The sequence below is a fragment of the Prorops nasuta genome, unplaced genomic scaffold (assembly GCF_024137725.1).
Source record: "Prorops nasuta isolate Cenicafe-Biocafe unplaced genomic scaffold, Cenicafe_Pnas_1.2 PNAS00002, whole genome shotgun sequence".
Classification (NCBI taxonomy): domain Eukaryota; kingdom Metazoa; phylum Arthropoda; class Insecta; order Hymenoptera; family Bethylidae; genus Prorops; species Prorops nasuta.
Genome location: NW_027116799.1, coordinates 2784578 through 2812182, shown reverse-complemented (window position 1 = coordinate 2812182; position 27605 = coordinate 2784578). Strand labels below are relative to the sequence as shown.

At 35.9% G+C, this 27605-nt stretch overlaps 1 protein-coding gene across 8 annotated transcripts in view; it reads right to left on the bottom strand.

The window, feature by feature from the left end:
- The window catches only part of LOC136777300 (uncharacterized), a 198494-nt gene that overhangs the window by 10591 nt on the left and 160298 nt on the right, over window positions 1–27605 (bottom strand). For 6 of the 8 annotated variants that reach the window (XM_066733468.1, XM_066733480.1, XM_066733476.1 and 3 more), the window contains 7 exons: window positions 22097–22403; window positions 20901–21058; window positions 17133–17245; window positions 4830–5024; window positions 1751–1843; window positions 1254–1496; window positions 25–105 (listed from right to left, as the gene is read on the bottom strand). In XM_066733468.1, coding sequence (XP_066589565.1) covers window positions 25–105; window positions 1254–1496; window positions 1751–1843; window positions 4830–5024; window positions 17133–17245; window positions 20901–21058; window positions 22097–22403 — 1190 coding nt within the window. The remainder of the gene's footprint in view (window positions 1–24; window positions 106–1253; window positions 1497–1750; window positions 1844–4829; window positions 5025–17132; window positions 17246–20900; window positions 21059–22096; window positions 22404–27605) is intronic. The other 2 variants (XM_066733493.1, XM_066733487.1) reach the window with 2 other exon arrangements.

Sequence of the window (27605 nt, the reverse complement as noted above, 5' to 3'; positions counted from 1 at the left end):
TTCGTGGATGAGATTGTGACCAACCTTATCTTGCTGTAGACTGTGAAGGGTGCCAGATTCCTCTTGCAGTAACCGATCAAGTTTGTAGAGTTGTTGCACTTTAGCCTGTTGAGCATAAATAATTTATTATTAGTACTAGGACTTCACCGTTTGCTGATATAATTAATTTCTCCATCATAATATAGAAAAATTGTTAAAAAGTTAACAAAAAAACATGATTAAAGTTTTTTCTACAAATGCATGGTTTCTCATAATTTATCTAGATTTTTAAGTTAATACTACACACAAAATATACTACGAAAACATTGGGGTGGATTAAACAATTACAAAAAAAAAAAATAATGGGTGAGTTGAAAAAGAGAAAAATTGTATAAAAGTTACGAGCCGTAACTTAATAACATACTACTTTTTATATAGGTTAATGTATACTTTTAATTAAAAGTATTTATCGATATATATACATTTTTACGTTCCACTCGAGAGGAAAGAGTAAGAATGATGGATGAGAATGTGTGAGGTTAATAAATTAGTTCAAAGTAGAAATAGGACGTTAGAGTGAGTTTTGGATAAATTGATAGATAATCCAGAAAGGGTGGGGAAAAATTTCTGTCTCGAAGAAAATTTAACAATTTCTAACTAAGAAATGGTGGGGGGGGGGGGGGGGGGGGACTATGAAGGGGAGGAAGACACATCCTGAGCTATTTCACTCTTTCCGAAGGAAGTTGAAGATACTTTACAAGATTTTCTTGAAGTATCGTTTAACTTGGTGAGCGGCAATATCTACTGGGACTACTCGAATTAATTTTTACTTTGACCCTTAACTTCGCGTAACTTCTTGTTCAGTTTTATCACACAGCAACTTTTCTCTTAACTTTTTATTTCCCATATAAAACTCTGATTTTTCATCGATACACTTATCTCAAAACTTGATTATTCTCTGTACATTGGCCCATTAAAAACTATAAACAATCAACGAATTTAAAAATTTAATTCAATAAATAAATATAATACTGGCTAATTTTTAAACTACTTAACGAGGACTGTCAGGATTAAAATATATTTGAAAGGTAGTTGTAACGTAATCTTGGAGATATAGATATGCTAAGTGAAAAGTGATACACCAGTGAGCTGAGTAGTAATTTTTTTTACCAGGAACATGATGCTTAAAATATTTTATTGAAATCGATTAAAATAAACAAAATGAATGAGTGAATTTTTGGTATCAGTTTTGGATTAAATTATTTCTTACGTACCTGTAGCTGGCCATGATCCGGGCTTAATCTGTCCCAATCCCGACGCTCCTCAGCGAGGAGTCGTTGCTCCTGAACTCTATGATTGAATTCCAGACGGTCTCGATGGTCTCTTGCATTCTCTTGAAACAGATCGTGACGAGAACCAGACGCGCTGCTAGTACCATTGGCAGTATTGCGATTATAAAGAGAGCCAAGCTTCACCATATTGTCCACCAAATTTACAAGAGGCTTGCCTTTCTCGTACTAAAAACACATTACCCTCGTTAAAACTTTCACAGTATAACATCTGGATCATTTAAATAACAATATTTATAACGAGCCAACATAAAATATTAAACCAGAATGAGACAATCATTCATAAGTTTAACTTTTTTATTTTAAAAACATTCACTGGATATTTCAATTTAATTTAAAACAGATAATACTAAGAAAAATAGAATACAGTAAAAAATTAAATCATTTTACAAAGAAAATGATTTATTTGTTAAATAACTCACTTGTTTTTCCAGATCCATCAAATGTTTCTTCAATTCTTCCAATTTTTGAAGATTCTCGAGTCTCCTCGGTGTATCCAGCTCGACCAGTCTAGCCTATGACACAGAAGAAGCAGAAGAAATTGTTAATATAAGAATATAGAAATAAAAAAAGAAAAGTGGTTGGTCGATCGAGCGAAATAATTTCAAAGCAATCGGTGCTGGCATCGCGATGGTCGACCAAGAACTGTCGAGTCGAGTGGTTGCTCAGGGTCGACGTGGAAAGATGATATCCATGCTAACAAGTGGCTTACTTTACCAGCTTTAGCTAGTGCGAGACGAATTAATCTATCTTGAAATAAACACCAACGTCTCACTAATCCACCGTTATTCGTATACAGCATTCAATCAAAAGCATCTATATAATAATTTCCAATCTCTCATACAATTTCCCTGTTAAATTACTTCAGCCAACCAAAGTATAACAATTACAATTAATTCCTTCCAATAATTACTAATAACAATGACACAATTTATTTTATTACAAATCATTGAATTGCCACTAATCTGAGCATTCAATTAAAACCATCGATGATTATTTCCGAATTCGTATTCCTTCAGTATCAAATTCAAGTTATTTCCAAAGTATGATAATAATATTTAATACCCACTAGTGATTATTAATAATAGAGCAAATTATTAGGTTCTTTCTTCAGATGTGTCTTATATTTTTTTCGAAATATCTATTAAAATATTTAGTTAAAATGTGAATTATAGCAGTTTAAAAATGTTCAATTTTTTCTTTGATAATAATATTGAATTGGAAATGTACTCATGAATTGAAAAGGTACGAAAAAGGAAGAAGAAAAACAATGGTTGGTTGAATTTAAGTGTCTATCGTGGTGGTAATAATTAGTATGACGTAAGATCGTGTAGAGCCTTTTTTAATTGGTAATTGAGAAGCAAGCAATTGTTTTCTTACTTAGAGCTGAAGTATATCCGTAAATCGAAAGGGGGTGAAAAGGGGAAGAAGAGAAAAGAACGGCTGGTTAAATATGTGTATCAATCACGGTGGTAATAATTAGTATGCTCTTCACACACAGCTACAACGAAGTAATTAATGAGGAGAATACGTGACTACGACGTGTATTTCGGCTTGATTAAAATTGATTTAGTTTGGTTCCATGTATGAACTTTGCCAATTTGTGTATACTACCCTGTGTATTGTTTAATTGTTGTAACAAGTAACTCGCGCAAATTTCCGTGCTGCAAACGCCCCACCCCCTCCTCTTTTTCGTCCTCATGTGAAAGTTTCGATTGAATATTTTTCGTCCTTTTTTATCCTCTATAAATTACATAATTTTTTGTTGCAAAAAAATTAATTTTATACAGCAATCGCTTATTATTTATTTATTACTAATACATTGTTATTATTTTCCATAATTAGTAATATGGTTTTGCTATTTCGTACGTATGTTGGGAAATTTTCTGCTGGAGGCAGAGGGTTCCAATTAACGAGGCTAAATTTGATTAAGCCATTATTCACACCAGCTCCTGTTTATCAAGGGCCGGTCGACTAGATAGAGATCGAAGATTAATCGTCGACTACTTAACTTAATTGCAAATCGATATTCGGATATCTCCACGGTATAAGCGACGTACATTGGGACGAACGCGTTTTAACCAATGGGAATATTGACGCTTCTACTCAATTCGTGCCAAGTGTGCAATTATTGCACTTGTAATGTAACCGGATGCCTTCCTTGGAATCACGCAAAATCTCTTTCTGTAATGATCCAATACTCGATTCGTGCTTAGTTTTCAATTGGGGTCTCTTGTGTATAAGGACATTTAAGAATACAAAAATCTATGAAATTTATAAATGTAACTGTAAATAAATTTGTCGATGAAAAAGTAACCCCAGTAAATGTTAGAATATTTCAAGTTACACAGAAATTATTGCATTAGTGCCAGATTGTATAAAAGGATCTGATTACGTTTGCAATGTAACACAATTCCGTCCTTTAATTCTTGCAAAAAATCTTCTTTTGTAACGATCTATTACTCGATTTTTTCCATGTATGCAAATTATTGTACTTGTAATGTGACCCAATGCCTCCTTTCGATTTACGCAAAATCTGTACTCGTAAGGATATACTCGATTCGAGCCAAGGTTGTAATTATTACACTATATTAATGTAATCGAATGCCTTACTTCGACTGATAAAAATATTTTTATAAATTTTACATGTTTTATTTTTTAGTGATATTCTAAATAAGATTATCAAAAATAAACTTTTACGTAATTCATAAGAGAGATTCTTATAGCAAAAAGAGTTTAACTTAGTGTTTTAAATTTTTCCTATGGATCTGGATATTGCCTTCATTCACTTTCTAATTCCTTTTTCATTTTGTGTTACTTTCTTTATAGTTTACGGACTCGAACTTGGCTAATTAATTACAAAATTTGCCAGGAAGTTTCATTGAATTTTTCACGTTACTTGAAATTATCAAAGTCATCCTTGTAATAGTGTACAAGAAAACTTTTATAAAAAGGAAAGAAAACAAAAATACCTCGATTTTGTTATGCGCTCAATTACCAAATTCGTGTGTTTGCAGTTTTATAGTTAATAGTAATTTTCGCCTGCCATAGTTTAAATATTAGTAAATATTATTTCAAGATCTCTAGCTAGAATTAGTTCAAATGAATTAAATTCGTGTATTAAAAATACTAAAAGATTAATTAAAAAAAGTATTAATTTAAAGTTAAGGGAAAGATTGTCACAAAGCTATTAAACAGAACAAATTTTAGTGATTATACAAAAAATAATGTCTAATTAGCCTGCAATCAAAAGAAAATCATGTACTGTTAATGAGTTAAAGCAGAGGATTCAAAAGTATAATTATTTCTAGAAATGAAGATAAAATCCTTATAAGATAGAGCAAATAAGCAGCATATACATTTGAGGGCTTAGAGTACTAAGAAAAAAATAGCAGAAAAATAAATTAGTAGCCTTCACCAGGAAAATGAGAATCGTCCAAGAAGGACCAACACCAGTGGAGCCTGAAAAGATTTCGAAAAGTAAAATTAATAGATGTGGACCTGAGCCTCGATTTCCATGTGGCAGGTTTCCATGGCCTTGCAGAGGGTGGCGCTTTGTCTTCTTAACTGGATCAGCAAAAGGACTAACTCCTCGTGGGTCCTGCCCAGGAGTTCACCTGCGGATACTCGCACGACTCCTCCAAGACTCGACCTTGTAACCTCTCGAATTCCTGATCTCTGGGAATTCACTCCACTCTGCCAATTGCATGCAATTTTTTTGTTAATACACTCTACGAAACTCTACAGTAACGCTCAATCGCACAATAATTGCTTAATTAATCGTTCACATTCATTTTGTGTCCACCTCCCTAACTCGACTGGCATGGACAACTTGATTTTACTGCAATACACCTAATAACACGATATCAACCACCTCGTTAGTCGAGAATTAACAGATAACGACTTTACTAACACAAATCAAATCTCGATTAACAATTCTACCAAGAATTGACGAAAAACCAATTAATTTTGCATAATCCTGTTCAGTGATTTAACAAAATATTTTGAATAATTGTTTTCTTAATTATAAATTTTACAATGACTTATTCTAGTAGGATTATTGTTAACCATTATTTTTATAAACGAACTTGTATCACATTTAAAATTTAAAGTGGTACCCTCGTTGTTCCAATATATTAGTACAAGATTTTCCTTTGGTTCGTAATTATTGGATTTGCATAAGGATAGCTTAATATTCGAATATACACTTTCACATCCGTGTGCAGATGTGTGTAAGTGCGTTTGTGTGTGGGTGAGTGAGTAATACGAAAGTATGCAAGAGCCACGAAGTCTTCCAAGGATAACTTCGGGACTTTTATACGTGCCAAGAAACTTCTAGCTGTGAGTTAACATTCTCTCCTTTGGGATTATTTAAGTCAAAAAAATCTTTATTTAACTCGAGACCTAATTTTAACTATTTCCGCCAAATTTTCCAACAAATTTCTCGCAGAAGAAAAAAGCTCCATTAAATAAAAGAATCAAATTTTCTCGATGGATGGGAAGAGTTTTAAATGACAGGAGAAATAGGATGAATTAGAAATCTGTGGAGCTTGATCGTAAAAATGGTGAAAACTGGAGAGTAATAATTTAGGATTATAGAGAATGATGATTTCTTCTTATGGTTGGTAGGAAGCTTCCGGTGCAGGTTTGACATTCTTTTTTCACGTTGTCGTGAAAGCGTCACGCGATCGCGAGAAATGCAATTTTATGGCCAGTCGCGCGTTCCACTTTTTTCTTGCCAAACTCGACGATATAGAAATCTCATTTGAAGTCCTAAGATCGAGCCTGGTGATGTTGCATTCCGGTTTTCCCGCGGAAACAGCAGCCAGTTGGCTTTCATCGATTTTCCCCTCTTTAATATTCAACTGATTAAAAACTGGCTGGAGAGAGCTTCCTCGCTAAAATGTTTCGCGCAAAACGAGCCATGGATTAGTGTCACCTAGATTATCCCAGTTTAATAACCATCCAGTTGCACACTGTAACTCTTTTTTCCCACCCACAACGCTCGGCCAATTTTTTTCGACCGACCAGCGTTTGTATGTAAATGAAAATATCGTTACAATATTGCCCCAGTTTTTATCGCTCATTATACGCCAGATTTATCGTAACTCTTTTAACGACTCGTAATTATAAACCAGATTGCAGTAATTCCCAACGAGCCCCTTTATCTATTTTTTGTCGAAACACGAGTATGAATGTTTTCACCGAATAAAATAGCGATATCTCGAAGAGTCGTTTTGCGAATCGCGTCACGCTTGCTCAAGCATTTCCCGCCAGTTTTATTTCTCAAGATACCAGATGCAAAGCGTTCTTTTATAGGTACCGATGAATCAGGAATAGGAACGTTCGTGTGATTTGCGATTATAATGGATTATTATTTTCGTTGAAAGGTATATTTTCTTTTGTTTGTAAGAAAATATTTAAATAGATTTCTGATGGATCTCCCGTGAAGGAAGAGTTGCAGTTTTCTTCTCTATCCAAGAGATTGGGATTTTTCTTGTGTATATAATAAGATGACTGTGAATGAATTGTACGAACAATGGCGTACGTGTGAGTCATACAAGAAGATTGGATGAATGGATAGAGTGGAATTTCAAGGCTTGAATGTTAAAATTCGGAGAATAGGAGGATAATTCGAGTGCTCGAGGGGAAGAATTTTAAATCAGACGATGCTTGTAGGGGCATTTTTTTGCTGTCTGTATTGGAAGAATGGGGAGTTCGCGCCTCTTCCTTCGGGAGCTCCATTCTTGCCAGCAAGCGATATAGCATGCACGTAGAGTATTTTCAGGAAGTATTCAGGACTATACAAGCCGCAGCCATGAAAATTCCGTACCAGGGAGGAAATGAGATGAAAATAAAAGAAGAGATTATCCCGTCACTTGGCTGTGTTTTCTCTCTCTTTTTTTTTTAAGGAGAAGAGCCGTTTGAATATTGTTGTATTTTCGAACGATCGAAAGCCTCTCTTTTCACAGACTTGTTTTTTCAATTCCTTTATTCATGCAACTTTTTTACGTTATTTTTCTTCTCTCATCAACTGATTTTCTAGCAGTTCTATAGATTTTTACGAATCATTCAGAAGGCAACTTTTCACTCTCTTCCACTTGATTTTTATTTTTGTCATTTTTCTTTTCCTGCATCCAGTCTTTATGTATTTTTATTTCACTATCTCCTTTATCCTCATTTAAGGACCGTGCATACTAACACAATGACTATGAGGAGATAATGTGCAGTAGTATAACTGTCAATTTTGTTATTTTTAACAAAATTTTTGTATAGGTTTATATACAGTTAGATATTCTCACTTCAATATCGTTGTATTTGTATGGATGTCCCTCTTTACCTTCCTCCAATATGCATTCGAGCAACGTTATACTCTCTCGATGTCCAGATATTCTTCCAGAATCGAGACACCAAATTGATTATTTAAAAATAAATTTAAATACTTCGAAAAATATCCCCTTTACTCCCCTCCTCTTTTATCCATCGAGCTATAACTAAATACTACATATGCACGTCCACTACGATAATACTCTACCCCACTGTTTTTCATAATACTTAATCTACATAAAAAATGTATCAATCATTAACGATTCTTTTTGAAAAACTTTTTTTTTTACTCCAAAAAATAATTCAATTATTTCATTAATTTAAAAAATCCACATTGATGCGTGTGTTACTCAAACTAGATGCTTCTGAAGAAAACACAAAAATAACATTGAATGGTTTGAAATTTGACACGAGAAACGATGAGAGCATCGCTGAGATTACTGTGGTAAATTTGGTAATAATTTTTGAAGGGAGCAAATTTTTGAAGGAGAAACACAGGTTGGTGCGGTTGAAATTTAAGCGCGAGAATCGACGAATGCAGTGGGAAGACTTAGCAAGACTGGCGCGTTTTGCGTCTGATCGGTTGAATCCTGAAGTACCCAGCATGCACTGTGCTCAACGTAGCTTGGCTTGGGCTGACTGCCTGACTTGGCTTGGCTTGCTTAGTCGTCTTCTTCTTTTTCTACCTTTTCTAACGTTTCTCTCGCTTCACTCCAACCGTCTTCATTCGCGAACATCAAGCGTGTACCGCCTGACAGCCAAATGTCATTAAAGCCTTCTGTAGATCCCATTTTTTTATACGTTTTACCTTATAATTCAATCATTTTAATTTTTCTCCTCAAACTTTATAAATTGTACAATAAATAATCTCAAAAGATACATGTATAAGTTTAAAATTAACAAGATTAATTTTAATTTTTTCGAATAAAAACCACACTTGAGTGTTATTTAATTATTAATGTTATAAACGAAGTGTTATATTTTTCTTTCTGATGGTTTCTGAGAGATTACATACTATACTATATATATATATATATATATATATATAAACTTGTGTATACAATGAATAAATGAAACGAGAAAACCAAGGATGAAGGGACTCGAAGAGGATTTGTTTAAATATGCTGGTAGTAAAAAGCTTGGAGAACATGAGTGATGAAAACTTTTAAGGAAAATATAAACCTGTGTGATGTTTGGAAATATTTATTAGCTACCCAGCCACTTTCAGGGGCTACTGGTACCAACAAATTGTTCGCAATTATGGAATAACTTGTTGAATTCGCAGGACCATTTTTCTTAATATGTCAATTTGAATAATATGATATCTTGATTTTCCTGGATTAATAAGAAGAACTTAACAATAATTAGAAATGAAAAAATATATTCTAATGTTATTTAATATTCTTAAAATTTTCTACTCCCTAATTATTCAGTTCTTTAGAATTCTTAAACAGGAATTGGAACTAGTGGTATCAATATTGCATTGATAGGTTGATATTTCATATGTATGTGAGTACATGTGCACTATAAATGTAAACATGAAACTTCGACGTGTTTACACATACAGTGTACAAGTGCTCACACATATGAAATATCTACATATCGGTACAGTATCGGTATGACCTGAAACCAATGATCGACTTGTAACTGTAAAACAACTTTTCGATCTCGAATGAAAATTTTCAGAGCCCACTGTCACGATGTTTCAATCTCAGCAACGTAATCTATTTCTTTTATTAGACAAATAAAAATAAAAAAGCTTGATAAAAATCGAATCAAAAATATATTATGCTATATTATTTAATAATATCAAAAATTTTATATAAAAATCGTTGAGTGTTTCGGATTTCTTGGAGGGATATTGGAACCAACGATCGGTTTGTGCGATGGTACAATAACCTTACAGTTTCAAATGGGAGGGGGAAATTCGGAGGGTGCTCCGTCCCAATGAACCAGTCTCAGTAACGTATGCATTTTTCGGCCACTCACCGCGTTCCCTACATAATTCCCAACAGTTTAAAAAATTGATGAATCATGAAATTACACGATAAATAATTCCTCGCTCGATGGAAAATCAATTTCACCAATGATAATTCGTAATTCAGTAGTCACTGACGCGTGAAACGATACCGAGTCGCACGAGGATTTCGTTAATATAATTAATGATTAATTATTTTAGTAAAATTAAAAAAAATACTAGAGAGAATAACGTACAATTTTGAGGTTGAGTGGGTTTTGATAGGAATTTTGATGAGTTTTTGATCAACTCCTGGGTGGCAATATTCGCTAATTATATATATGAACGGTGTCAGTTAATTCGGAAGTTAACGGAGACGACAGGATGGCTTCGAGATATTAAGCGGTCGCTGTTGTATGCTTGCTTGATGGTTTTGGTTGACCCTCCTCTCCCCCTCTTCCCTCTTTACGGTATGATCTCCGGCAAGACGCTTCCGGAAATATTAGCTCGTAATTGGCCCAATATGGCACGAGCTTTCCCGCACCTTGAATATTTGCACAGCGGTTAAAACGCACTTGTGAAATTCCGTCCGCTCGTAGCGGATTCCCGAGGGATGTAGCAGCGGCTTTTCCGGGTCACGAAATTACACGGGAAAGCCCGAGGCTTTCACAATCGGACACATTTTAAATGAAAAGCACCCGGCTCACGATTGTTAACGCTCAAAATTTGCAACGCCGACCGGACAGTTGAATTATTCGGTCTAATAACGAAACGTGAAAATTAAATTACCCTCGCGTTCTCCTTCGGGAAGAAATGAGGCGATAATCAACGGGAGTCAGAAGCGGTGTGAAAATTTTCCGATTCCAGAAGTATCAGACGTGTAATTTTAAATAATCACTTATTGTGCTTATTCATCGAAAACAATAGCGTTTGACTTAACCAGATTTTGAATATAGAGTATATCAATTGTGTGTGTGAACTTGTATAATATTTAATCCTGTATGTTTTAAGACGTAGTAAAAGTTATGATATATTAATATTAATTTCAATTTGAAAAGTTTTATATTTGACGAGTTTTTATAATATGGAAATTTTAAATTTTTGACGAAAAAGAAGATAAAGTATTATTTTCTAGGAATATTTGATTATATAGGAAGAAGTTGAGTTGGATATTTTCTACGATTGATGCTTTAAAAATGTTAATGTACTGATTCGAGAACTGTGAAGTTTAGAGGATGAGTCGAGTGGAAGGATAATGGGGGATTTTTGGCAAGAGGTGTTTCAGTTGGAAAAAGATGATGGAAAGGGTTGATTTTTCTTGAAGAATTCTTATCGGGTGGTTTGAGTAATGTAGGGAATAGTGGAAAAAGGGTAATCTTGCGGAGAGATACTGAGCTGAATCGAGCGTTGGAATGGAAGGTGTAAAAAGCAGGGTTCACGGTTTGGGATGATACAGCACTGGCGGAAGACGATGAAACCAGTCTCAGGGTCGGAGCCCTTTAGGCTGGTAAGATCAAGGCTGAACGCCAATTGGCCGTTGTACTTTCTTCTTCTTTCTCTTCTTCTACTCTTACCACTCCTTCCTTTCGTTCCTTACTCATCCTACTTCTTCGACTCGTGCTAGGATAACGCATCCTCGAACCAACTCTCAAGACTTTCCTGAATAAGTCCATTTGATTTTCACCTAACCACTGGAATCTATATTAATATATATATATATATATATATATATATATATATATATATTATTTCTCACTTCCTCTCTATAAACAAAAACCTATTTATTTTATATCTACCAGGCCAATGTTCCAATAAGAATTCTACATCACAATTTTTATTTTTTGATACACTACCAAAATTTAACCATACAATTTGTGCTTGGATCAAACGAAACTTGACTAAAAAATATTGAATAAAGAAAATTAATCTTGAATTAAAGTAAACAAATATTCGAATTCTATTTTCAGGTGTTCATGAATAATTAAGAATCATTTTACGAGTTATTGTAGTTAATCTACGAGATTTATTGCCAAATTGTTATTTAGATAACAATATTTATTACGTAATATCCGTGAGGCTTTTTACCAATATAAAAGCTTATATTCCATTAATAAGCGATTCGAATTTGCTAAATAACCATTTCTACATACTTTAGTTAATGCGAATTAGCAGTGTTTTTGAATAAATTTCCTCCTCCTTGTTTACATGCTATCCGTAAGCTGTGGATCTAATTAACGCGGAAAGTGTAGAGCGTGATGTGGGGGAGAGGCAAGCTCGGCGAATTATTCATGAAAGGAGAAGATTTTTCCGATGAAAAAAACAGTTTATTCTGGAAAATCAGTTCCGGTACGAGTCCCGCGTGGGTGATTCGAGCTGGGAGCTGTGGAGAGATGAGAGAGAGAGTAGTGTATATATATATATATATATAGAGTGGGGGGATAAAAAAGTCAAGAAAAACTATGCGTGCAAGAGAAAGAGAGAGATATTACAAAAAAAAAAGAAAAGTTGAAAATTTTCCAAGAGAATAAAATAGAAGTTAGCAGTAAATGCTAGAGCAGAGGAGCCTAAAGCTCGCGAAGGCGCGTCTCGCATGGAAATTCTCTGATTTTAATCGAGCGTCCCTGTGGACTCGGAGGAAACTTGGCGCGATAAAGTCCCGGTCGCGAATGACCTCCGTCGTGCATCGGCCACCGGGAAATTCCTGCCAGCTATCTCGACCACTTTGGGAAACTCTGCAGGGAAACTTTAAAATGTTACCGACGAAACGGGCCTCCCTCATTGAGTTGACGGAAACTCCACAGACTGTTTTGCCTAGACCGGGACACTTCCGGTACAACGCTGCAATTTCATTGGTCGCTCAAATCCTTCTCGTCACTTCCTCCAACTTTCCAAATTATACCCCCTCCCCTTCCTACTCTCTTCTCACGCTTTTCTCTTTTCCATATTTTCTCTCTTCGCTTTTCCACTTTCTTCTTTTATTCTCCATCCCCCACCCCCTTCATCATCCTACAGTCCCCACCAAAACTATCCACTGCAACAATGCAAAACTTTCCTAATCCCACCATCTTTCCTGAATTTTCCTCAGCGCGAAGATAAAGGGCGAAATTAGTATACATATTTTCATGCCTGGCACCGTAATGGCCGAGAATTTATTTTTACAAGCTTAGCTCGCTGTTGTAACTACGTTTTCCACTCTTTTTTCTTATGCTCCTATACGGATTTTTACGCCCGAAGCAGCGCGGAGCTCTCGCAAAGACCCTGCAAAATCCTTTGGCTAAAATTTTCTAAAGAACTCTGTCCTCGTTTTGAAAATTAATCCAGTTTTCTTTTTTTTATTTTCTACGGTACCATTGAGAAATGAAAGACTGTTGGAGTAGCGAAGAATATTTAACGTGTTTTGGGAAATATATGAGGGAAGGGGGAGTGAGGGGATAAAAAATGAAAGGCGACTCGATTAAGGATCCTTTGTTTCGAGAGGATAAATAAAACGATTACGAGGAGTCCTGGTTATCCCGAGGGACTTAATTCTTTCTAAGAGAATCTTGGATTATAGGGACTGGAGATATTAAAGCTGCCAGCTGCGACTGACAGGTGAATCAAAATGGAAGGGGCAGGGGTGGCTTGGGACAGAGGATGAAAAAGGACGAGGGAGGAAAACTTTTAAGAGAGAAAAATGTGAAGATGGAGAAAAGGATGTGGAAGGAAAACTTGGTGGAGTGGGTGGGGGGGGGGGGAGGGGGGTGGCAAGAAAGGGATAAGGATGTTGAAGGGAAACTTTAAGGGGTGGAGGAAAAAGCTGAAGACGCAAACCGGATCGAATGGACGATCGGGAACAAATCAGTGTCATAGAAGAGAAGAAGAGCATCGACGATAATTTCCCACCTGCCGAACCAGCTCCGAAGATAATGGAGTGATTTGTTTCCTCGTGCCCACCCACTACCCTTCCCCTTCCTCCCTTATTTTCCTTTTTACTCCCTGCACACGCATATATCAAACTTTTCGAAACATCTTTGAACTTTTCCAAACAAAAAACTGTCTCAGCATCGAATCTTCGCAATTTCTATTTCTTCCCATATTCGGTAATCTACCTTTTTTCTAGATGAAAGAACTATACCATTCCACGATCCCTAAAACCTTCTGAAAATGTAATAAGCCCTGGATTAGCCAGACCAATGTTTGACACGAAATTCGCGAAGGAATTGGACGCTGGCGTGGAGTACATTTTGGGATTTCGAGCGAATTTAATCATGTTAATTGCAAGCAGCAAATGGAGAGGGGTATTTGATTGGTGGTGGAGAAGGGCGAGTAAGAGTTGGTCAAGTTAATTAATTAAACTTGATATGCGGATGTTACTGGAGGATTGCTTGTGGATTGAGATGTTGGTTTTGATGAAAGTTAGCTATAGTTGGAAGGGGATGAGAAAAAGAGAGGAAGAAGGAGAGTAATGGGCGAGAGAAGCAGTAGCTCTAAAATTGTAGATAAAGTGTAAAAATAATATAAAACTTGTCCTTTGATAGCTGGTGCAGTGTCCTATTTACGCACCTCTATACACTTTATTACAATCACTTTTAATTTATTTTTAAATACAAATTTAAGACTTTTACACCCAGGCTTTTTATTTCTTTATCCTATTTTTCTCTCCCTCCCTTTTTTAATCACGTAAAATATCGGCTTTTATTTCGTCCAGCCTTTCTTATTCATCTGAAACTTTAAACGCGTTCTGCTTTTATCGTAATACAGAAGAGTAAATGGCATATACACCATTTATTTTCGTATAGTATATATACAGCTTTATATTGCTCCTGTTTGTATTTCGTGTTACAGCGTTATCCGGAACTCCTTTCAGCTTTATCCCCCTCATTTCTACGCTCTTTCACTCCAACTTTAACGTTACCATCTCTCTCTCTCTCTCTCTCTCTCTCTCTCTCTCTCTCTCTCTCTTCCACGTAACTTCTCATGCCCGTGCGGATTTCCTTGTCCGATCTTTTCGCAGTTTGAGTTTTTATCGTCCCTCCTTGCACCTTTTATATTTGTCTATTCTACCTTTCCGATCTCCCATCTCGGTTCCTCGTCCCGTTCTGTTTTTCTTCCTTCCTCTGTGTTCCAGCTTTCTACCCAGTCCACCCCACCCACTACGATTTCATCTTCCTTCCACGATAAGAGTTCTCTCGCTCCTCCTAACGGTGACTTTTATTCTTTTTTACCCCTCTCACCCCTTTCCATGCTTCCACCCATTCGTACACCCCCCCCCCCCCTCCCTTGATCCATCCTCGTTTTATGCCATCGTGCAGGTATAACGGTCGCAGCAACGACACCACTTACACTCTCATGCTTACCTTAGCGATCCTATATACTATATATTTGAAAAAAATCCTGCAGCGAATTCTTGCAGCTTAAGATTTGAATAACAATGGTTTTATTGCTTCGCGTGTGACACTTTTGAAGAGGCTGTTAGTGTCTTTTAGTTTAAAGTTTGAATGTACGTGTTAGCAATGAAACGTTTTTATAACCTGAGTGTAGCGTGGTGGGGAGTATGTTTTTGTGTGTGATAGTGTGAGTGGAGTCAGTCGATGCAAGAAATTGGGTAGACTGGTACGGGTTAGCGAAGGAGTTGGCGAGTGCAGAATACGATAGATGAAGTTGACAAAAGGTGAAAAATAGATCTCCAATGGAAGGACCACCTCTCGACCTTTAACCTTCCATGGAACTGACGGATTTACCAGCGAAAAGATTACTCACGAGGAATTAATTAAATTATAGCTATATTCATTATAATGATAATTGTATGTTTACAACATGAAAGATTTTTTCGTTCCATGGAGAAATTTTCTATGACATGAGGAGGATGTTTTTTAAATAGTAATAAATTTATATTCTAAAACTGCAGGTATAATTACCAAAGTGTTATTATTATCCTCGTTTGAACGATGTATTTGAATTTTGATACTTTTGAGACTACGTAAATTATCGATTGCATCTTTCGATAAATTGTGTTTAGATAATTCGACGAGTCAGGTCCAGATAACTTGATGAATAACGAGGTCCGAAAATTTCGTCGAGTTTATTAGGTACAGTATATACAAAACTCGGTCGTATTTTATGCGCGTATTACCATTTCGCAAAATTTTCAAATGTAATACAGCGTCCAGACAGAAACACCACCGATAGCTACTGGATAAAAAGTTTCACAGTATTTTTCTTAACAGTGGGCACCGTTTTCTCGTGATGGTGTGTCATAATCGTTAAGGAACTTTAAATTCCACGCTACCTTTGCAATATCGACAATTTAGGACTGCATTTGCCCGGGGTAGTTTTCCTTTTATTATACCGAGGATTAATCGTCTTGGCCGAAGGATTCTTTTATTATATACCACTATAATACTACGGTATACCTGCTTAAAGTTGACGGAATAAAAGAAGCGAGCGTAAAATCATAGCACACAGGGACATAAAAAAGTTGAAGCTGTAGAGTAAATAATGGAGTTGGACGTAAAAAATCGTTGAGTAAATGAAAGACTGACTCTGAGAATTTAGGGGAGACTCGGAGAAAAGAAAATGTGAAAAAGATGACGTAGTTCTACGAGTAACCATAAAATTTGCAGATTTTAATTAAATAGGAAAATTGGAAGTGAGTAAACATTGAATTATTCGTTATTCCTTCCCTCGAGTTTGCGATTGTGGTCGTTGGGTGATTAGAGGATTTTTGCGATTTCTAAGGAATTTTTAACGCTTCGTTCACGTGTTAATGAAAATGACCTTCGGGCCAAAGGCTTTGTGCTGGCGCGAAGGGATCAAAGCACGAACTGGTCTACAAGCTGCTGATAACCAGAAGTGACCCGTGTAAGTTGAAAGCTTGTGTCCGTGAATTAAACACTCGACAAACCCTTTCGGAGGGAACAAAATCGAACACGCGACTCGCGTGTTTGCTCAACGTTAAGCCCACTAGCCAATGATAACGAGTTCATTAACGACTCTCCCCCATCTATTTCTCCTTGGATTTCACCAAATCCACGCTAAAATATTTTATGTCATCTATATACACGTATACACTCGTCCCTTACCATTAGCATACCAAACTCCTTGCTATCTATTATTAACTCCTCTCATCCTCGTCGGTTCGTCCAACTAGGGGATCGTTTATTCCATGATAAATGTAATTTTCTTTCGATAAGTACTTGCTTCAACTTAATAAACTATGAACGACCTCTTGAAATAATTATTCGATTCAAATTAAATTAACGTTTGCCTTTAATTTAATTGGGAAGTCTCCTTTCAGAGTAATTTCTCTTATAAGTTACTAATTTATACGATAAACTAGTGTGACACTGATAAATCTAAAAGAGTGGTTTACTGTAAAGTTCCTTTTTGTTTAATGCAAGATTATTGAAGCGAACGGTGTATGCAGTGCTCAGGTGCGCGTGACACTTAAAACGTGAGAAATGATATTTCGCCATGCCAATCGAGGGGGTGCGTGAATAGTAATTATGTAATTAATTAGTAGTGTTATATTTCGTACTCACTCTTTTGTACAGAAGGTCGTTAGAGTCCCTCGATCGGATCTGTCTGTGCCCGTTGACGAGTCCACCGCCTCTGTCGACCTCTCTGCTGAGGGGGCTGCTCATTTTTCTCTCGCCTGTAACGAGAAAATAAATTATCGCGTGTCTTTGCTAGAAAATCGAAACGGGGACGTGCCGTGCCAGGTAATGCCAAGGCGACGCGTTCTTCGGAACTTTGTGCTTGTTAAGGAAACGGAAGTACAATAAGATCCATTGGGAAGTTTCCCTGCTACCAAAGTTTCTCTTTGATACGTTCGCTAGCTGAACGATCGCTACTAATACGCCTGGTCGAATTCATTTTCATCGACGAATGTGAAACAACGGTACCAAGTTTAGGAGCAAGGTGGAAGAAATGGAAAAAATTATTGGAATTTACAATTTAGGTGTTTAACAAAATTTCAGAATTTTTACTTGTTAAAGAAATTAGGAAATGAGATTTAACAACTGAAGTTTATTTTTGCTAGAGAATTGTCTCTTTGATACGTTCGCCAGCTAAATGATTATTGTACCAAGATTCTACCTAACGTTGAATTTACATTGTTCAGCAAAAATTTAAATGGCGTTAAAAAAGATTCCGAGTTTCCGGTAAAGTTTACTAGAGGAAACGGAAGTGTGGTAATAAAATTTGAAAGAATTTCCAACCACAGCTGGGGTCTCTACCTGAAACGAGAGAGGGGAATAGTAGTCGATTCGCATAAATCGATTCGGTAATAATTCCAGCGATGATAATTTGTTGCAGGATTTTTTCGACTTTCCTCATTGTCGTACGTATACGTCACACGTAAATCAGCTTGCTTGTAATTTTCCCTAACGGATATCGTAAAAGCGGTTGTTACAATTTTTTATTTTTGACTATCCCATTACGAAACGCTTTCACTGTTGGAATTCGAGATTATTGAGTCTTTAACTTAATTGGGTTTTGGAGTAATAATTCTTAGGCACTTTGTTTTAGTTCAGGCATCAGGAATTTCTGCTAATAATGAAAAAAGAAATATTTTTTAGGGGAATGGAGTGGGATTGATTGTTGATGGAGGGAGGAAGAAAAGTTACATAAAATCATACATATATAAGAGGAGAGAAAAAATGGGATGGAAAGTGGGAGAAAAGATATTAAAATACACACGTATAGAAAAAAATTTATGAAAGAGCAAAAGTATAGAGCCAATCATAGTTTTCTTTATACAGTATTATGAAAAAAGCGTAAAAGATTTTATATACACGTATACTCAAGGTACAGTATGCAATATAGGTATACAATGCTGGGTCAATATTCGTAACGATATGTTGTAAGCTCTCATGGAAAATCCGAGCAGCTAGTGCTATAATTCTGAAACGTCGAACGCCAGCAAACCGCAATCGATGCTCTCGATTTCGGTTTCCACTGGCGAACCGTCGAGCTTTAATCCTTGCACACCGGACTCTTCGAATGACGTACGATTATGCGACTCCGCGGGAAATCGAGCAGGACAGAAACCAGCAACAGGAAAATTTCCCACCAACAACGTCAACCACAAAATATTACTAGAGCCGACGAATCAGCATCGTTGGAATATCGATGGAATTAATGGGAAACCGAAATAAAAATATAAAGATGGTAAAATAGGGTAAATAAATTATTTTAAGGGAGTTAAGAAATATTTTGTAGGAAAATAGAAAATATTATTAGAGTCGACGAATTAGCATTGCTGGAATATCAATTGAATTAATGGGAAGTCGAAATGCAGGTATAAACACGATAAAATTGGGCTAATATATTATTTTAAGAGAGTTCATTAATATTATGCAGAAATATTAATATATGGCAAGAATCAATGAACTTAGTTTCAGAAATATTCATTCAATTAATAAAAAATCAAATTATAGTTACAAAGATATTAAAAATAGCTAATAACTTTATTCAAGAGTGTTGGAAAATGCTCCACATAAAATTTCCATACCAGCTTAACAATAGACTTAATTGTAGAAAAATTGCTAATGATAAGGATTAATAATTCGATTTAGAGTATAATGGAGATTTCGAGTGGACGAAGCAGTCGATTGTTTATCGAGTCTAGCATTTTCTGTGATTGTGAGTGGGGAGTGACAAAAAGGATGTTGCCTGTTAACATGTCGGATCTACGGAAATTCCGGCGGTAATATAAAGCGAGCCGCGACAGCGACCTAAGCTCGTAACGCTAGCGAAACGAAAGCCCAGCGAGGCAGCGAGGGCTGGGAGCTTACGGCTTCGATGAATAATTCATTGTTTGCAGTGGAGCTTGCTTTTGGCATGCGAGCATAATGGTTTTAGGCATTGCCAACGTGTACCCTGAATATCCCACTCGCCCTGTGTCTCTCTTCATTGATTTTTCCAATTGCAACTCCTCCCTCAATGGTCCAGGTTAACCCTACTCGCCATGAAAGAAAAACAGCTGCAGGCTTTTTATCTCTCGTCAGTTTTGTCATTTACTATCAGTTTTGCTCTCTGATGTCAATTTTGCTACCCCATGTCTCTGCGTCCCTCCGATTCCTTCCCTTACTGCTTTTGCCACTTTAAAAATTTTTTTTATTCTTCCACATTTAAACCCACCTATTTAGTCCTAATTCCTATTGTTTTAATTCACCCGCTCCCTCTTCTGATTCTCTATTTTCTACTCCCTCGATCCTCCACTTTTTTAAAGCAAACCACAATGGAAAAGCAGATCCGAGATACGTGTTTTTCTCGAAGGGACAAGGCACTCCTCGAATGCTTTCCCATCGGCTTTTTCTCCATGCTTCATTCTAAATCAATTGGCTTGAATAAAGAAAATCAAGCGTTGGCAGAAAATGCGCTACTACCCTTTCGGGACACTGAGGGAGGTTTGTTAATTTGCGATATTTTAGCCAGGAAAACACTGCCTCGGTCGAAATAATTTTTGTAAAGGTTAATAATTAAAATTGGTTGGGTAACTGATCAAAATTAAGGATGAAGCGAGCTGACTTTGGACAATTTACGATTGTTGCTGTATTTTGCATTAATTTGTACAGTTTTCAGGATATTACAATATTGAAAGTAGTGATGAAATTACGGAAAAAAATCCCGAGAGGCGGGAAAGGCTCGAGCGTAGACTTCGGGGAGGTTTCCAAACATTAATTACGCCGAATCCCGGGGTTAGTTTGGGTTAGGTCGTGGAATGAATGCACACAGGATTTCCATTATTCCATGTGGTGTTCTATGCGATAGCACACGCCTTACCCCCACCCCTCTTACTCTTCCACCCCCGTGGGGCCTTTGAATAATTAACTCCGACACGCGACACCCGAATTTATGTCCTTTTCAGGACTTCCGAAGTTTCAGGATTCGGTTCCGGCCAGACGCAGCGGTATTAATCCTTTTAAGCCCAATTATGCGCTAACCCAATTTCAACATCCACCGTCCCTCCTCAATCCGCTCACAGCGACTATTAAAAACTTTACGAGCACCATCGCGATCGATTTCATTTTCAACGAATATATCTTATTTTTCTGTCTCATCTATATTAGGAAAGTTCATCAGACAATTTCCTTCTTATGGTTTCTAAATCTCGCAAAATAATATATAAGACATTTAAAATTTTTCAATTCAGTGTTGACCAAAGTTGAGAAATTTTTGTGTAGCAACAAGATTAAGGGAATAAAAGGATCGTGGGTTGGATTTCGGAGGATTCTGTCGAAACTTCCAGTCGTTTTTGGGAAGAAAACATTGAAAAATGGAAGAAATCAGTGATGAAAGCTTACTTGGACTGTGGACGTGGCGCTCGCTGTCGCTGGGGCTGGATACTCGATGATCGATCGGAGAGACCACTCTCAAGTGGCCAGCAGGACTGACCAATCTTTGCGTGGAATGACCAATGGGAGAAGCCAATCTCGAATCCCTCATATCCCCATTGCTCGTCCTGAAATTCAACCAAGTTTCAATATTAATCGATTTATCTTCCCATTACTATGTATAAACATACAATCGAACAAGTAGAAAATTGAAGGTATAAAAAAATATTGCAAAATAAGGTTTAAAAATAACGAAAGCAGTTAGAAGATTAATTTATGAAAATTCTACGATATCTCGTATTTATAAAAACTTGTAATTTATGAAGCTACTGATCGATTTGTATTGGAATTTCTTAGTTTTCTTATTTTGCGATATATGATATATTTGTACAATTTTTAATAAAATGAAAATAAACGAAGGTTATTTATTTAACTTGGAATTGAGTAAATAATTTTAAAAAGTTTAATTTAAACGATAGAATGAAAAAAAAATAATGTGAAAATGATTTCAGATCAAGGATCGTGGATCAAGCGTATAGTAAAATATCAAAGGGTCCTTTGTGAGTTTCAATAGTCCTTTTTATAGCGCGTGAGCGGAAATTCTTTTCTCCAAAATCGCTTATACCGAAAGCGATACGTCAAACTGTGAAATTCTATCCTAACGTAATTTTATAGCACATCTCTTCTGTTTTGGAGAAAAGCAGCTCTTGAGAGATTCTTCTTCTGTTTTCTCATGAGCAAAAAATCTTTCGACGAGAAAAGTGCAATATATTTCCAATGAATAGTACAAGTTGTGTGAATGACAAAATTTAAATCTCTCTCATGCCACCGTATTAAGAATAGAAGTCGTACCGGCAATTTTTTATATCTTCCATTTTTTCATCTATACTTTCATCTTTACTCTATCTATGAACTCTTAAAATCTCGATTTTTCGTTTGCATTTTTCAGTAATTTATATCAACCAAAATTCTATTGAACCATTCATGAACATGTATTTTAATTTGTAAACGTCACTTAGTATTTCTATTTTTAACACACGTCAGTATTTTCCTACAAATTTGATCTATTCTGCAATTAAATTCGTATTGAAGAAGGAGGCAAGATTTTTGTCAGTGTCGGAAAAAATAAAATTAAAAGTTTAAAGTAGGAAAAGAGCGAGTCTTACATGGCTGATCCCATTCTGACATCACCACTGCTGGCAGCTTTTAGAATGTGTGGACTGAGAGGGCTGAGGGGGGTTGACTCGTGGTCCAGGATTATCCTGGACGTTTGTTGGGGGGTGGATTGATGAACTGGGAGCAGCTGCTGGCGATGAGAGACGTTGGCTGTTCTGGGCAGTGGAAGCGTCGAGACGGCTGCAGGCATTGGCGTCGGTGTCGGCTGTACCGTCGACGTCCTTTGAGGCAGCTGTGACGTGCTCACTGCACGAGGCGGAAGTGGATCTCTTCCTATCACCGATCCTGAACCGGAAGCTGCAAAAAGTCAATTTTTTCATCATTATAAAAACTCGTAAATCGGAATTTAATAAATTGTTTTTATTTATTCCACCACCACACTGTTACACAACGAAACATTTTCTTAAGAATCAATCAAAAAGATCAATTTGAATGATTTTTCGTTCAAATTCATCGATAAATCGTTCGTGTACGTGCAGCAAATGATGAGTGTATAAATAAAAAGTTTATATTTCGACAAGCTTATTAAATAAGAATGATTGGTTCTGTCATGTGAGATTATTATTGTCGAGCAAAAGAAATCGTATGAAATTCGTTGAAAGATTAAATTGAATTATTCAACGAATACCCTTGTAACGAGTGACTTTAATAAAGGTACGGTGAATGTTGGTGGGTAGATGGGACGAACATTTGGTTGCACGAGATTGGAATCGGTACACAGCACTAACGGTAATCAGCATGGAGAGAAATTCGTGGTTTGTCTGTCTGTAACTGACGATACCTGCAATTCGATCGATTCAATTCTTATCGATCGAATCTTTTACATTAAAGTCTCATCTCTTTCCCCTCTTAATCGAATGAAAATTCGTGTTTGAACCACTGTTGTTAAATTGGGATTTTATATATCAATTTTATAAGGGGATTTTTAAAACAATTGAAATGTCTAATAATCTAATGATAAAACATGAGAGAAATTTAGAGGACAAAAGGAACATATATATATATATATATAAAAATAAAATTGAGAATTTAACAAGTGAAATTTTTAGAACAAAGAAAATATAGCCACATAAAGATAAAGTTTTAAAAACATAAAATTAGAAATTTAGATAGACATAAAAGGAGAGATCTTTATAGGTTGAGTTGTAGAAATAGACAGATACAGAGATACAGAAACAGACATACTCAGATAAAGCAAGAGGAGGCTTGGCCTTATCAAACGAAAAAATAAAACATTAAGCATCGAACGAATGAAAATTTGAAAACAATGGAATACGTATACATAAATGATATAGCTATATAAAGGTAAGATTTCAGAAATACAAAATTAGATACGCAGATAGACAGATATTGAGATACAGAAATAGATATACAGAGATAAAGGGAGAGGAAACTTGGTGTTATCAAGCGAAACGTTCGTGCTCGATGGCATGAGAATTTGGTCTGTGCGAGATTACAATTGGTGCATGACGTATAATTATAATCAGCATCGCTGGAAATCCTCGTCCGTATGCAATGGACATCTTGATACGCGCAGCTGAATCCACGCAGCTATTGTTGGGACTCGTCTAGTCGGAAGCTTATGTGGGGCTACGAGGACAAACAATATTCGATTCTGTTGGATCGACCGGTGAGCGCTAATTGCTCATTGTACGTCATTGACGCAATTCGTGCACTCTCTCTCGATACACACCAGCTTGTGCGATTGCTAATTCCTATCGTCCACGAACAATAAACTCGTTAAAACGTCACTGCGAGTCTTTCCCATGAAAATCTTTCCCTCCGAAAACCCAAATACTCTCGACTAATATCCAATCAACACAATTCAGGGGGATAAATTAGAATCGTTCAACATTGGGAAAAATCATCCAATATTATATATATAGTATGATAATAATTATTAAAAGTCACCAGAACTGGGAAATCAGGAACGATATTAGGCGAATGGAGAGAGTTGAAGGAATTTGAGAGTCAATCTTGAAACCGGAAACTTGCAAGGTATAAGTAAAGTTTTTTACACTTCTATGTCCTGGGAGGTGGTAAGCTCAAGAGTGTCCTGGGGAACCACTTCGGAAAATGCATGGGATCCGTCGGCAAGGCTCATGCATTTCAAATGAAAGTTGCTGCACTAGCACTTCTACCCTTATACAACTTACCAACGCATCGTCGTTTAACCATTTTCTGTACGAACGCTATAAAACACGTGTACACATTTAGTTGCTTGGGTCAACAAAGGACTCGATGTTGATAATCCTTGAAAATTTTAAACAAACTTCGCCAGGATTTTTTTTATAGAATTTATTATTTTTTAATTATATATTTTCTTGCGAGCAAGTGTCATATGGTATTTTGAAAGCTGATGACATAGGAGTTTAAGGTTGAAGAATTTTAAGGTAAATAAAGAGGCTTTTCTGTGGTGGTACAATTTTTCGAAATTCACACACAGAAACGAGTATAGTTAGGCACTGCTATGTGTAAATCTGGGTGGGTGTTAAATATGCAATATTGCAGCCCTTGCGAAATTATTGAGGTTTCTGGTAGATGTCAGGTAGGAATTGACAGGGGGTGAGGTAGAAAGATGTTCCATCATTCATCCCCTTTCACCAATGCAAACCTGCAGTTTCACGAGGCGTTATGCATCTCTCCAAGAAACGGAATCCCATAAGTGGCGTGCATCAACGACGACCTTACTCAACTCGGGATTCGAACGTGAATCGGGAATTCAATCTTCGCTGGGTGACGTGACATTTTCTCGAAAGCCGTCTGTCGTAAGAAAAACAACTCGTTTTTCCATTTCAATGAACTTCGACAACTACGACCTTTTTTTTCATAATTTCTTTCACTTTTATTACTGCTTGTCTCTAAAAATATCTCTGTGAGCTCCTCTCTCTCTCTCTCTCTCTCCGTGAATTTCGAATTAAAAAAATATACTCATTTTCTCTCCGTAAATCTATAAATTTAATTTCTCATTTATATTAAACGATTTAATCGTTTTCTGTTATCGAATAAGTGTCAAAATAAAAAAAATTATATAAAAGTTATTTTCTTTCGTAGAGCAATTTATTATTTTTAGTTTTTACCACGGATAATTTCTACAACTAGATTCACCAAAGTCTCTCGCGCAAATATACAATAAGGCAATCTCGCGAAGCTATCCGTTGGCTCGCACGTGAATCAGGATTTAATCTGAGGATGTACTCTTGGGGCATGAAATTCTCAATTTTTCAGGACAATTTTCCAAACTCCCAGAAGTTTGACATATAGACGAGACAGCTAAAGCTGCAGAGTTTCGCTATAAAGTGACTCTTACTTTAAAAAATTAGGTTCCATATCGCTCCTACTACATAAAAAAAAGAAAAAAATTTGAAATTAAATTCTTCAATCTTACATGTTTGTTAAGTCATGAATTATTTAGTTAATGTCCTTTATAAGTGATGAAAACTTTCAATCCTTAGATGTATGATGCATGAACTAAGCAGCAATAATAAGAAAATTTCTTTATACAGGGTCTCGCCTTTAAGAAATTTATGTCGCATCGTTCAAATTGCATAAAAAAACATTTTACATAATGAAATAGTTGAATTTTGCATTTTAAGAGTGGTATGTAAATATTTATCTAGTGTGTTATATCTGTTTAAATTTTATTAGAAGAGGACGATAATTGTGATAAGGAAATAAGGAGCTTTATGTTCAACTAGCATAGCTGAATGAAATTTTACGTCACGAGGCTTCTCGCGCGACCACAAAATTTCAAGTCATATCCTTAATTCTCATCCTCGGATTAGAGCACAGGCAACGTTTTATTTCAATTAACCCATATTATATTCCTCTCGGAACCATGCAGGCTGCTTGTCAGGAAACGCTTTATTACGCGATACTTCACTAGCTAGGGGCTAACTTAGTAATTTCACTCGGGCTTAAAGAATACGAAGCCTCATTATCTTATTACGAACTTTGTAATACTTCTCCAAGAACGCTATATTTCCTTCATAGCCCCCATCGTAATCCGATTTCACATCTCAGACATCCCTGAGATCTCATTGAAGAAATATCACGAGTAATCTGATACCATATTTTAGACATATATCTATATGATTGTGTTGAAGTATTGTGATATAAGTAGGAAAGAGTTCATATCATGGGACATTCATTAATTTTTTTTAGATCAAGTGAATCTTATAATTAGCATATAAAAAATTGGACAATGATATTCGAAAGATAATTAGTTTATGCATGAAGTGAATATATACAAGAATGTTAATAAGTTATTTTCTGTACTTTACAGTCACAGCAAATTAAACAAAAGTATTTTAAGATATAAGGATCTCCTTTATCGTTGAGCAAGAGTAGAAAAATCGACCTGGTTTCCCATGTTGATTTTTTCTTACATCTCTGGTATATTTACAAAAATTTTTATTTAATTATTAAATGAATTCTAAATGATTTGTGCTTTTCGCCAAGTTTCGTATATAATCTCGTGCTATAACTCGTTTTAAGACTCTGGAGTATTCGAAACAATAAAATTCACAACGGAGGAAAAAGTATATCATTTCTGAGTCGTCCATGCAGCATCGTTGAAGTCAATTCCTGGTTTGAGTGGGTGTTTTGGTGTGGTTTGAAGAGGGAAAAGGGGAGGGACTCGCCTTTTATAAGTGACTTGGAAGAATTCTGGTGAGTGAAACCTTGTTTCACTTGATGACGTACGTAGTGTGGTATAGCTCGGAGCAACGAAATTGTTATTAAATTTTACGTCACTTCCAGAACAACTTTGCTGTAATATCGCGTGAAATCGTCGTTCGTCAGGCGATACGAAGGGGCGCGGTTTATGGGTAATTCACACGAACTGGAAACTCTATTAATATACAAACTAACACATTAGTTAGTGGAATAATTAGAATTAATCGCAACATCAATCGTTATTAAGAAATTTAATCTACAAATAGAATATTAACAATTATTGCACATATCAATGTGATTTGTTATTATATATTATCCTCATTTTCTCCAAAAAGTTAATTTAATTGGAAAAAAATAACTTAATTTATTAACATAGATTCTAATAATAAAACGTTTTCCTCTAGAAAGTGAATTTCTCTGTTATTCCATACATGTTAGGTAAAATTTGTATAATTTTCTTGAAAGTGGAGCGAGAAAGAAGAGTTCGATATAATTTTAGTGGTCACGTATATAGTCTTTGCTTCATGGTTTGTATTGAGCTGTTAAAAAGCAAAGAATAGACCATTAAGGATCATAAAAGAACTAGAAAAGAATAATTTAAATATTTATCTAAAAATATAAAGAAAAATCGAATTTTTTAAAATTGAAAAGGATAAGGATACAGAAACTCGTGATGTTTTTGTGATAAAGGTTAATTTGAAAGGACTGAGATTACTAAGGACTAATATCTGAATAAGAAGGTTAATTCGAAGGACACAGGAAGGACAAAAACAATTATAAAAAAGCGGAAGAGGTGGGGAAAGCGTAAAGAGAGTGGACAGA